This window comes from Carcharodon carcharias, chromosome 2 (genome assembly GCF_017639515.1).
Source record: "Carcharodon carcharias isolate sCarCar2 chromosome 2, sCarCar2.pri, whole genome shotgun sequence".
NCBI classification, from domain to species: Eukaryota; Metazoa; Chordata; class Chondrichthyes; order Lamniformes; family Lamnidae; genus Carcharodon; species Carcharodon carcharias.
In genome coordinates, this window is record NC_054468.1 from 127,292,101 (window position 1) to 127,305,747 (window position 13,647).

The window sequence follows — 13,647 nt, forward strand, 5'->3', positions numbered from 1 at the left end:
CCAATGTTGTGTAGGGGAAACCCCTCTACAGCACGGCCTACAACTGCAGGCAGGTCTGAAGGGCTCTCGGGATCACTGGACCTCCCCCAGTCTGCTGCCAGGTGGCCACCTCCAGCCAGCTGGCATCGTGCCCCATGCCTTTGGGAACACTGCGGCCGACTGGAAAATTTCAGCCTCTTCTGACAATGTACCTTAATAGCTAAAGATCCTTATTTGGCCACCCGCTGTTTGTGGGTAGGTGGCTGCACCAACCCCACCGCCCCATATTCCACCTCCTGGAAATAATGCCCACTCGCCTCCGTTCTCGCCCTTATCGGGGCTTAAAAATCCTGCCTAGGGTCTTCTGTATGGTGCACAAATTCTAAACCGAATGCCGGAGAATATATGTTAACCTTTAAGTGATGTCTGCCTCGGTTACACAAAGTGTCAGTTTATTTTTAAAAACCATAACAGTTCACTAATGTCCTTTATAAAATAAAACTGTGAACCTCACCCAGTTTGGGTCTATTAATACCAACATATGAATTTGGTATTCATTCGGCCCCTCGAGCCAGCTCCGCCATTCGGCCCCTCGAGCCAGCTCCGCCATTCGGCCCCTCGAGCCAGCTCCGCCATTCGGCTCCTCGAGCCAGCTCCGCCATTCGGCCCCTTGAGCCAGCTCTGCCGTTTGGCCCCTTGAGCCAGCTCCGCCATTCGGCCCCTTGAGCTAGCTCCACCATTTGATAAGGTCATGGCTGATCTGATTTAGCCTCACTTCCTGTCTACCCCCTATACCCCTTAACTTCCTTGTCATTCAAGAATCTGTCCAACTCAGCCTTAAAACACTCAATGACCCAGCCTCCACTGCTCTCCGGGGAAGATAATTCCATAGACTAATGACCCTCTGGGAGAAAAGATTTCTGCTCATCTCCATCTTGAATGGGAGACCCCTTATTTTTAAACTGTGTCCCCAAGTTCCAGTTCTTTCCCATAAGGGAAAACACTCTCTCAGCATCCACCCTGTCAAGACCCTTCAGGGTCTTGCATGCTTCAATATGACCCCCTCTCATTCTTTTAAACTCTAATGGATACAGGCCCAGCCAGTCCAACCTTTCCTCAAATGGCAATCACCCCCAGTTATCAGATGAGTGAACCTTACTGAACTGCTTCTAATGCAGTTATATCCTTTCTTAAGTAAGGAGACCAAAACTGTACTATAGATACTATAGATACAGTCTCACCAACGCCCTGTACGACTGTAGCAGAACCTCTGTACTTTTATATTCCATTCCCCTTGCGACGAGTAACAACATTCCATTTTCCTTCCTAATCACTGGCTGCACCTTCATATTAACTTTTTGCATTTCAAATGACTCTGCTCCCACACCAAGGTGGTTGAATATTTACTGCCCACCCATCCCCCACCCCCGCCAAAGTAGCCTCACAAGCCATTCAGTTGTATGAAGTCACTCAAGAAGGTGGCCCACCACCTTCTCGGGGAAACCAGGCATGGGTAATAAATACCAGCCAGCCTTTCCAGCAATGCCCCACATCCCAAGAAGGAATTTTAAAAAAGTTACAAATAGCAGTCACCAACCAATCAGAAGAGTGAAGTGTTCAACAAATGCCCCCAGGCAGCTCACAAGTAGCATTAAGGTAAATGTAGATTTTGAGAATGTTTTATAAAGAGGGGAGATATAGGGAGGAAGATCTGGGAATTAGAGGTGAAGGTTGCGTCCCCACTGTTGGGATGATGTGGGCCATCCTTATTCTGGGAATATGAAACAAGGGAATTGTTTTAATTGTCGGGTTAGAACCAGGCATCTCTAACAAAAAATAAAAGCACCTCTGACTTTCAAATTTGGCTCATGTTCGAGAACTAAACCAGAAGACCATCGTTGGTCTTTGTAACTTCCCTTTCTTCACTGTGGCTGCTTCTGTCTCTGAGCATTGACTGGCCTCTTCCAATCTGCAGGCCTTCCAACAGGAGATATCCCTCAACATGAGCCGAATTAACCGACTCTTTGTCGACGGAGAGCAGCTTATTGAGAAGAATGAGCCTATGGATGCGGCAATAATCGAGGAAGAACTGGAGGAACTTCGCCGTTACTACCAGGAGGTCTTTGGCCGGGTGGATCGCTACTACAAGAAGCTAATGCAGCTTCCGGTACGTGTAACAGCAGTTCACCTTGCACATTTGCTGCTTTTCTCAATACTGTGCCAGGCCCCGACAACTGGCTTTCCACAATGCCTGACCCCATGGGGATTATTTCACTTTGCAGAAATGTATCACTGAATGCTAATAGGGATGCTCTGTTTCAAGGAGACTTTGAATGTATTAATTTGATGTTGTCATGCTTTTCCCTTGTATGATGACTTTTCAGCCGGAAGCAGTACAGTAATTTGTAATTTATTTAAATTGTCTGTGGAATTTGTAACTGTGTTTAAGAATGTTTGAAAAGGACTTTTAAGAGTTTGCATCAATTGTAATGTTCTTGGATAATAAGAAATAATGGTCCATGTGACCTGGCAACCCTTGACCTGAAAGCTGTACCAACAGGAAGGAGGTTAAGAAAGAAGCCGTGTGGCTGGCAGACACAAAGAAAAGCTACAAGCAGAGGAGCTGGAGCGTTTAGGCACAGAAGCAAGCACAAAGAGAAAGTAGACAGAGACAGAAAGAAGAACACACTGAATTCTTGTGAGGAGAAGGAGCAAATCTCAGGGAAGGTGCAGTTTTTCTGTTTAGCAGGAGACCCGATCTCTTGGAGTACTGTGCAAGCTAGCTAGAAAGGGCAAAAACCTGGAAAGCTGTGTGAATAGCTCAGAGACGCTAAACAGCTTGGTGTTTTCCCAGAGATGGCCAAACTATGAACCGGGTTGTTATTGGTTGGTTGGCTGAAAGGTATCTCTGGAAAGGCACACCATCAGCACTGTCATGGCCTAAGGGAGAGAAGCTTTGTAGAAGTGGGTCTTGGTGGTGATAATCCTATCTATGAAACTCAAAGGTGAAAGCTGTTGTCAGGTAGGTCTCCTGACCTACCCTGTGTTATTAGAGAATAGCATATTGTGGAAGTGTGCCTAGTTTGCGCAGGGGGTGGTGCGGCTGCTTGTGGCTATATAAGACATGTCTTTGTTGCATCGACTATGTAAAGTGAAATTTACCTTTATTGTTGAAGTATCATTTGCCTGTTAAGTCATGTTTAATTTGCATTGGTTCTGATTCATGATAAAGTAAAAGTTACAGAAGTTGAATTTTGTTGGTAATTTCTTCATTTGGAGCTCGTTTGGTAAATTCGATTATTTTAGCTTACGGTTCCCCCGTAGAGGTCGTAAGACTTGCCACAGTTGGTAGATGAATGGACCTGAGTCATGCAATGGTGACTATATAATGTGGTGAAACATGGGGCAGAATCTGCCTGTCGGGTGGGCCGCTCGGGAACTGGCAGGGGCGGGCATGGAGCCATTCGTTGCCCGCAATCAGCTGCGTGTTGCCATTTTATGTGGGCGGGCCAGTTAAGGCCCACCCCGTGTGACACGCACCCAGAAGTGCTCAACACTACCTGTGCGGGCGGGGGGAAGAGGGAGAGTCGGGCCAGCGCTCTTTTGCACATGCATGCCAAAGAGTGCAGAAATCTCCCTGAGGCACGAAGCTCATGAGTGTCACATGAGCTGGGACATGTTTATGAATTGTGAAAATTTTAAAACATTTATTTAATAAAACCTTCAAGAAACCTCATCCCGCCCGTGGATGAAGTTTCCTGAAAAACGCAAAGGCTGCTTTGGCTCTTCACCTGCTCGCCAACCTTAATGTTGGGACGGGCAGCCCTGTCAATTATCTAAATTGGTTTATTACTGGCCTTAACAGGCCTTTGACATTTCAGCGGGCGCGCAGCTGCCTATGGCCAGCGCCCACCAAACGAAAGATCAGAATGACGCACGCCCAACGTCACCGTGTGTCATTTTACACGTCGCTGTGAAAATTCTCCCCATGCTAGAAAGTGTCACCTTAATAGGAGTTAGCACCTAAACAATTCAATTAACAGGAGTAAGCACTTGAGTGATTCAAGGGGGAAGAAAGTGGATACGAGTAGCACATAGGTTTACATTTTTGTTTATTTGGATAAGTATTTACTTAAAGTGACTCACTTATGTGGAGACATTTGTCCAGTTAACAGTTGATGCAGAGATTGTTTCGTACACTGTACATTGTGAATCTGTTACACTGAGGTAGTTGTCCATCAGGTTGTAAAACCTTTGACTAAAGTCCAGATTTTTGGAGCCTCATTCAATGGGCATTAGGGTAACAGAGTTGGTGCTGCAGCATCTTCTGTTACAGTGCCAGTTATCTGTGCTCCTATCATTTGAGACCCCATGTTCTAAAATCTATCTTAACTAAGATATGTTCAGACTGTTCTGCTATGCTTTAGCCTTACGAACGTATGAAATAGGAGCAGAAGTAGCCAATTCCATCCCTCGAGCCTGCTCCGCCATTTAATAAGATCATGGCTGATCTCTTTGTGTTTCGAGTTCCACATTCCCATCGACCCCTGAAAACCTTTGATTTCCTTGCCTAACAAGAATCAGTTTACCTCTGCCTTAAAAATATTCAATGACCCCCCCACCTCCACCGCCTTCTGAGGTAGAGTTCCAAAGTCGCACAACCCTCTGAAAGAAAAAAATTTTCATCATTCCTGTCCTAAAAGGGCGACCCCTAATTTTAAAACATTGCTCCCTAGTTCTGGACTCACCCACAAGAGGAAACATCCTTTCCATGTCCACCTTGTCAAGACCATTCAGGATCTTTTATATGTTAATCAAGTTACCCTGACTCTCCTAAACTCTAGTGGAAACAAGTCCAGCCTGTCTAACCTTTCTTCATAAGACATCCGTTCATTCCAAGTATCAATCTAGTAAACCTCCTCTGAAATGCCTCCAATGTATTTACATGCTTCCTTAAATAAGGGGACCAAAACTGTACATAGTATTCAAGGTGCATTCTCACCAATGCCCTCTATAACTGAAGCATAACATCCTTACTTTTATGTTCAATTCCTTATAATAAAAGATAGCATTCCTTTAGCCTTCTTAATTACTTGCTGTCCCTGCAAACTAACTTTTTGTGACTCATGTACTAGAACAACTAGATCCCTCTACACCTTGGAATTCTGCAGTCGCTCTCCATTTAAGTAATTCTCGCTTTTTTATTCTTCCTGCCAAAGTGAACAACCTCACATTTTCCCACATTATACTCCATCTGCCAGATTTTTGTCCACTCACTCAACTTATCTATATCTGTCTGGAAACATTTTGTCTTCTTCACAACATACTTTCCTACCTATCTTTGTGTTGTCTGCAAATTTAGCTACCATGCCTTCATGCCCCTCATCTAAGCCATTAATGTAAATTGTAAAAAGTTGAGGCCCCAACACAGGCCCCTGCAGGACTCTACTCGACACACTCTGCCAATCAGAAAAAGGCTCATTTATGCATACTCTGTTTTCTGCCAGCCAGCCAATCTTCTATCTGTGTTAATATGTTACCCCCTACTCTGAGTTTTTATTTTCCACAATGACTTTTAATCTGACACCTTATCAGATGCTTTCTGGAAATCCAAGTACAGTACGTCTACAGGCTTTCCTCTATCCACCGCACATGTTACTCTTTCAAAGATAAATTTGTTAAACATGATTTCCCTTTTATAAAACCATGCTGACTCTTCCAATTACCTTGTGTTTCTCTAAGTGCCCAGCTATAACCCCTTTAATGATCGACTCCAACACCTTCCCCACGTTAGACGTCAAGCTAACTGGCCTATAGTTTCCTGTTTATTGCCTCCCTCCCTTCTTGAATAAAGGGGTTATATTTGCTAGTTTCCAATCTGATGGAACCTTTCAGAATCTAGGGAATTTTGGAAACATAAGACCAATGCATCTACTACCTCATTAGCCACCTCCTTTAAGACCCTAGGGTGTAATCCATCAGGACCTGGAGACTTGTCAGCCCACCGTTCCATCAATTTGCTCAGTTCCGTTTCCCTGGTGATTGTAATTCCACAAGTTCTTCTCTCCCCTCCACCTCCCAATTTACAGCTATAACTGGAACATTTTTTGTATCCTCTATAGTGAATACAGAAGCAAAATATATGTTCATTTCTTCCACCATTTCCTTATTATCTACTATTAACTCCCCATTCTCACTCTCTAGAGGACCAGCACTCACTTTACCTATTGTTTCCTTTTTTAAATACCTATAGAAACCCTTGCTATCAATTTTTACATTTCTAGCTAGCTTCCTCTCATACCCTAATTTCTTTCTCCTGATTAACCTATTAGTCATTCCCTGTCATTCTTTAGATTCTGACCAATCATCTGACCTGCCACTCATCTTTGCCCAGTTATATGCATTTTCCTTAAGTTTGATGCTTTCCTTAACTCCTTTAGTTAACCACGGGTGATGTGTCCTCCCTTTAGAATTTTTCTTTATATCAGGGATATACTTATTCGGAGTATTCTGAAATATCCCCTTAAATGTCTGCTACTTCTTCTCTTGCCCAGTATCCCAGTTCACTTTACCCTTGCTATATCTGCATGTGGGTTAGGCTGTTAGAAAGTGTCCTGTCTATTCCCTCTGTTTGGACACCAGCCCTGTTGCGATTGTCATGCATTCCTGATCCTTGCTCTTCTCTTCATCTTGCTGGAAGGCCTGTTAAATGCTCATCATCCTATGAAAATATACGACAGCAAATAAAAGATTTGATACAGTCCTATCTCACAGCACAATCAGCATGAACACGTCCCTCTTGTAACCAGGGAAGCTAAGTTATTTGCGTATAGATGTTGTACAGTAAAGGACCTACATTCTATAGCACCTTTCACAGCCTCAGGTTGTCCTAAAGCACTTTACAGCTTAAGCACATTTTGAAGTGTAGTCACTGTTGTAATGCAGGAAATATGCCAGCCAATTTTCACACAGCAAGCTCCCACAAACCTCAGTGTGATCATGACCAGATCATTTGTTTTTAGGTTTGGTTGAGGGATAAATATTGGCCTGGACACCAAGGGGAACTCCCCTGCTCCTCCTTGAAATAATGCCATGGGATCCTTTGATTCCATGTGAGAGGATAGACGGGGCCTCGCTTGAACATCTCATCTGAAAGATGGCACCTCTGAGGACCGCATCGCTACCTCAATACTACACTGGAATGTCAATCTGGATTTTATGCTCAAGGCTGTGAAATGAGGTTTGAGAGCACGATTCCCCACCACCTACCATCCCCCGTCCCCCACCCTCCACCGCTTCATCCCATCCTTCTGACTGAGAGGCAAGAGTGCCACCATTGGGCAGTGATTGGCACCTTTATTGCTGTGGGGCTGATTTTCCCCAACCAATGTTCCCTGAGATCGGCACTCCTTGTTGGTAATCAGGGAATGCCCCCCTGTATCTCTGAGCAATATATATCTTCCCGATAATGCAGATTTTCACCACTTGGTTCATTGTTTAATGGTCTGCTCTAAGCAACTGCAGGTTATTGGCCATGTGACCTGGTTACGATGTCAGCAGGCTGATTGCGTGTGTGTATCACTGTAAACCTGTGCACTGCTGCTATAGAACCATTGGGGATTAGTCGCTATCTCTAGCACTGGGTATATTTGTGGCTTGGCATCAACCTGCACTGCAGTTTTATATTACAATTCCAACAGTCTAAACGTGTCTGTGATCAGAAGGAAATATCTGCAGATGTCGGGGCTATTTATAGAGTGCATTCTGAGTGTTGGTATGAAACATGTTGAGATGAGGCAAAGCAAAGCTGGGAATGAGCCCTTGACCAAAAAGATGGAGGTGCCTTGTAACTCTCACTGGTTTCTATGTGTAGTTATACATTCTCTAGATATGTCTACTTTTTACTGTATCAAGTTGTGCAAACAGCATTTTACGTAAAACATTTGTATTTATACTGGTGTTTAGATTGCCTGCGCTCTGTCAAAGGGTGGCTGGGGGATGGGCTCTCTCCTTCACTGTTATGCGGTTTTTCATCGTGTCTGCAGCCTACCCCACATCATTCCATCCACTTAAGTGAACAAGAATTTCTAAAAGCTTAAACAGGAAAATTCAAAGCCTATATGCAAGCTGCACGTTGCTGTGTCGAGGTATAATACTGGATTAGGCTTGCAATGCTAACATATTTTTTCCTCCCTCCCAGACACACAGTGAGTCTCAAGGAGCTGCCAAAAAGTCAACAACTCTTCTTCCTGTCTCTCTCTTTTTCTCTCTCTCTCTCCTTCTCTCTTTCTCTCCCCCCCGCCCTTTCTCTCTTTTGATTTCATTCTCACTTTTTAAAAATCTTTCTCTCTCTCTAACTCCCACTTTGTCTCTTTTTAATACTGTTACTCTCTCATTCACAAGTCACTGCGGCCTGCTCCTGTAGGCTTGTTGGCAGTCATGTTTGGATCAGTTGCCTTGGGTGATGCATACAGCGGAGAGACCAACTGAAGGAGGAACGTGTTAGAAATAAAAATTGCAACAAAGGGAGAATGCCATCCTACAAAAAAATAAACAAAACCCTTGCTGTTGCTCAGTTTGTATGGATCCTTTCTTCTGTTCAGTCTTTTTGTTGTAGGCCACACTGAGTGTAAAAGGTAATCTCTCAACTGTTCAATTCTACACAGGGAATGAATGCCAAGAAGACCTCCCTTGACCTATAACAAGACAAATTAAATTTTTTAAAAATCCAAATACTGGAAATACCCAGCAGGTCCATCAAAATTGATGAAGAGAGAGGTCAAATTTACAGAGGATATATGGCACTGCAAGTGACCAATCAGTTCATGCTGGAATTCATGCTCCACTGAAGCCTCCTCCCATCTTTCCTCACCTAAATCTACTATCATAATTATCTCCCCTTCTCCCTCATATGCTTATCTAGCTTCCCCATATATGCGTCTACACTATTAGCTTAAACCACTCTTTGTGGTAACAAGTTCCTCATTCACACCACTGCAGGGTGAAGAAGTTTCTTCTGAATTTCCTATTGGATTTCTTGGAGACTATTTTATATTGATGGCCTCTCATTAGGCTCTTCCCCACAAGAGGAAACATTCTCCCTGTATCCACTCTATCAAAACCTGTCATAGTTTTGAAGACCTCGATTAGTTTATCCCTCAGCCTTCTTTTTTTCAAGAGCAAATAGACCTAGCCTATTGATCCTTTCCTGATACACATACCCACGCACTTCTGTTATCATCCTTGCAAGTTTTCCCTTCCCCCTCTCCAGTGCCTCTATATCCTTAGGTTAGACGTTTTGACAGAACGATCTGACAACAGAAATGTTGACCTTTTCCTTAGACAAACGTTGGCTTACCTTAACCCCATGGTGCACCCACATTCTGTTCTCATCTCAGGTTCCACCAAGTCCAATGTGCAGAACCTTTTTCTCTGCGAGAAGGATTGGGGGTGGGGGAGGGCAATGGTCTAGGTGTAGTCGGCTGGAACACCCGTTGGGTTTGAGTTACCTGCAGCATCAGAATTGTGGATGCAGGCCTTTGCACAAAAACAATGAAGTAAATATTTCCACGTTTTAGGGTTCAATGCTTGCTGCTCAGAACTCCACACGATGGAGTCCTGACTTACAACCAACGTGATATATCAGTCTCTATCAAGTGCAGCATCCAAATCTGTCACTGGCCTGATCTTTGCTCCTGTTGTGGCGATTGTTCCAAACCCTGGGGATCACCCACTTCTGTAGTGCACCCATACAGAACGGAAAGGAGGAGGAACTTAGTACCACATGGAGTGGTCGAGGCACAAAATACCAATGCATTTACGAGGAAGCTAGAGAAGTACATGAGGAAGAAAGGGTGAGATGAAGTAAGGTGGGAGGAGGCTTGTGTGAAGCATAAGCACTGGCATAGATCAGTAAGGCCAAATGGCCTGTTTCTGTACTGTAAAATTCCATGTTATAATATGCGAAGGGCAGATGTCATCTGTGTTTTGCGTGCAGTGTCTCTTTAGCTTTGCTTAAGTCTGGATGATTGTAGTTGCAGAGATCGTAATGTTCCCTTCTCTCCCCCTCTGTTTAGTTGACAGATGATGAGCTTGAGGTGTCTGACCGGGAAGTGGAAATGGACGATAACATAGAACTCTCCAGCATGCAGTGGCTCGACAGGGCTCCAGACAGTGCAGCAACCCCTCCGCTATCGCTGAGTAGGGGCACAGGTCTGCAGCAGCCCAAGGACACCCGGTCGGGGCGTGATACCCCGGCCAGCGTGGACTCTATCCCCTTGGAGTGGGACCACGATTACGACCTGAGTCGAAACTTGGAGAGTGCCGTGTCACGAGCGCTGGAGGGTGCGGAGGAAGATGCGGGAGATGAGGACAGCGATTTCTACCTCAAGGGAGCAGCCGAAATCACCGGTGAGCTGCCGCAGAGAAAGCCGCCATGAGTGAGGGGGCCCTGGGGGAGCGATGGAGCCCAAATGGGCAGTGGGTGTGGAGGGAAGTGTGCAGGTGTCCTGGGGTGGGGGGGGCGGTGGGAGGAGGTGAATGAGGGAGCTGGTGAGGTGGGAGTAAGGGAGGCTTGTAGAGGGATGGTGGTGTGGGGGAGTCATGCTGCAGTAGAGATTGGTGCCATCTCGTACCTGAGAACGCGATTGAAATATTTATTGGAATGAAATTCAAAATGTTAACTTATTGTTAATCGATTCCCTCTGCCTCATTAACTGTTTGCTTCACGACAGGGATTGCTAGTCCAGTAGGCTTGTTAGTGATTGAGAGGGACATTAACCCCCTCAAACGCTGCTTGTGACTCTGTGTTTGCCAAAAATGATGTCTTAAATTGAGACTAGCAACAGCAACAAAGAGGAGATAATGAGTTACATATAGCGCCTTTTGCATCCTCACTTCACAACCAGTGTGTTCTGCCTGATTCAGTCCTTTTATACCGCCCTTAAGTTTTTTCCAGTGCGTTCTGGGGGATTGGGTGAATCAGTAACTGATGCCCATCACCTAATCACCCTAAGAAGGTGGAGCCCACTTCAGGGAACTTTGAGTCAGCTTTGCTGTGTGACTGAAGCCATGTGTGGGCCCAGACCTGGTAAGGATGGCAGGTTTCCTTCCATGAAGTGAATTAGTAACCCAGTTGGATTTTTACGACAATCCGATAGCTGGCATTGGTTATTTGTTGCCAGCCTAAGGATGACCAGATTTATCACCTTCAGTTTTGAATCCCACCTCATAACCACGAGGCTAATCAATGATTTTATACGTTCAGAAATCGATCTTCTGCATTTTCTATTAATGATTCACGAGTACTAGAAGAAGGCACTGAAAGAAAACAAAAGCAATTGCATTTATATAGCTCCTATCACAACCTCAGGATGCCCCACAAGTGTCTTACAGCCAATAAAGTACCTTTTGAAGTGTAGTTGTTATGGTAATGTAGGAAATATGTCTGCCAATCTGCACACAGCCCGCTCCTACAAATAGCAGCATGACAATGGCCAACTAATCTGTTCTTTTTTTGTCTAGTCGTATTGGTTGAAGGATAAATATTGGTCAGGACCCCAATGCGATGCTCTTGCCCTGCCATGAGATGTTTTACATCCACCCGAGTGGGCATACAGGGCCTCATGTTTAACATCTCATCTGAAAGACTGCACCTCTGACCGGACAGTACTCCCTCAGTACTGCACTTCTCACTAGTGCCCATGGACAGGGCAAATGATAAATAAAGCACCAGAGAGAGAGGGGAGCTTCGTGAAGTAAAGTTCCCAGAATGGGAGGTTGACTAGAAACTAGGGAACCCTGACAGTGATGGGGTTACTAAAATCCCTCACTCAATAGGAGGATGGCAGTGTGACAGTCACAAAGTAGGTGAGCTTGATTTTTTCTGAATGGAGTGCACTATTCACAAAGCTGCAGAGGGAGGAAGGTGGCTAAAGAGTTTGAATGGAAACAAGAATTCACAGGGCAGGAGGGTGGCCATTTTTGGGACACCCTTCTCCTAGTGCCAGACTTATGGCTCCACTTTTATGAGGGAGAAGCAGTGACCAGTGTAAACCGAGAGACGCTGATGCAAGGTATGTGCTCTCTGAGAATGAGAGGGAAGCTAATGGACAGGCAAGAAAATATAATTTCAAAAGGCTGATAGAAAATTAGCTTTTATCTCAAGTGGGCTGGAACAGGAAGGAGTGGAGGTTATGCTGTATTTGTGAAAAGCTGTGGTCAGACATTATCTGGAATACTGTGTTCAATTCTGAGTATTGTATCTCAGAAAAGAAATATTGGCCTTGGAGGGATTGCATCAGAAGTTCACCAGAATTATACTGGAGTTAAATAGTTTAAATTCTGAGGACAGGTTGCATAGACAAGGCTTGTATTCCACTGTATATAGGGATTAAGGATGGATAGAGAGAAATAGTTTGCCCTATTGTAGTAAGAAGGAAGGGAGTCCAGGACACGGGAGCATTAACTTCAAATCAGAGCAAGGCCCTTCAATAGTGATGCCAGAGGGCACTTCTTTACACAAAGGAAAGTGGGAAATTTCGAACTCTGCCCCCCCAAAAGGCAGGGTGTTGATTGAAACTTTCATAACTGAGGTTGAAGCATTTTTATTAGACAAAGGTATCAAGGGCGAAGGAACTGAGGTGGGTAGATGGGGAATGACACAAAGGGCTGAATGACCCAGCCTCTGTTTCTGCGTTCCTTCCTAGAAGCAGGGCCTGTGTGGTGGCTGCGTAGGGTGTACAGTTTAAAAATGTCACGGCTGTGTTGAGAGTACACAACCAACGTGGGCAACCTGCAGCCTGAACCACCTTCAGAGGTTGCACAGCTTGAAGTGAGAGCCAGGTTGCCAACTCAGGTCGGACATATTCCAGAAGGTTCTATCACATGACCTCCAACCATCCCACACCCACTCTCCTGCCATGGATCAGCCAAATGTCCATCCTTGCAGTATAAACTGTTGGCTTATAATTGGGTGGTTCTTGACTATCGGGTAATATTCAGCCAAACAGCCTCACACCCCCCCGCCCAACCCCTAATATAACTGATAAATAAAGGTATTCAAAGAAGATAGCCCTATAATTTTTCTCCTGGGAAATTAATCTTTAATCCTGGAGGTTCCAGGGAAATTGGGGAGGGTTGAGGTTTAATTTTAGACACTGTTACAATGGTCATTTAATTCCGATTCTGAGCACCAGGAGTGTAATAGTGTTAAATAAAGAGAGCCTGATTGCAGAAGGTAGGTTTCCAAAAATCCAAATTCAGATGCTTTTTAGTTAATCGTATCACTGTATCTTCAAGGATTGCTTCTCAAACTGCATAACCAGTCTGTACTCAGTACTCAGCATTTTATTTTAAGGATCATATGAAGGTCAGGTTTTTGACAAATGCTTGATGTGTCAGGCATGATGGATCCATCTGCCGACATTAGGAAGAGCATAGCAGGGGGTGGGGGTGGGGGGGGGGGGGGGGGGGGGGGGGGGCGAGAATGGCCATCACCCGATACTGATTGTGTAGCTGTTGAAATTGTACTCTTATTTTCACAGATGTAGTGATCCCAGAAAGCCCCGAGGCCTATCTAAAACTGACAGAAAGTACATTGAGATCCACTGGTAGGCATTCAACGATCCAAGCATGTTCTGGCTCACAACATCAAACCCTACCCTTAGT

General features: G+C 44.8%; 1 protein-coding gene across 6 annotated transcripts in view; it reads left to right on the plus strand.

Moving 5' to 3' along the window:
• Nucleotides 1-13,647, plus strand: part of LOC121275411 (nesprin-1-like) — a 198,822-nt gene that overhangs the window by 158,360 nt on the left and 26,815 nt on the right. For 5 of the 6 annotated variants that reach the window (XM_041182984.1, XM_041182985.1, XM_041182982.1 and 2 more), the window contains 3 exons: nucleotides 1,955-2,146; nucleotides 10,056-10,389; nucleotides 13,524-13,589. In XM_041182984.1, the coding sequence (XP_041038918.1) occupies nucleotides 1,955-2,146; nucleotides 10,056-10,389; nucleotides 13,524-13,589 (592 nt within the window). The remainder of the gene's footprint in view (nucleotides 1-1,954; nucleotides 2,147-10,055; nucleotides 10,390-13,523; nucleotides 13,590-13,647) is intronic. The other variant, XM_041182983.1, reaches the window with a different exon arrangement.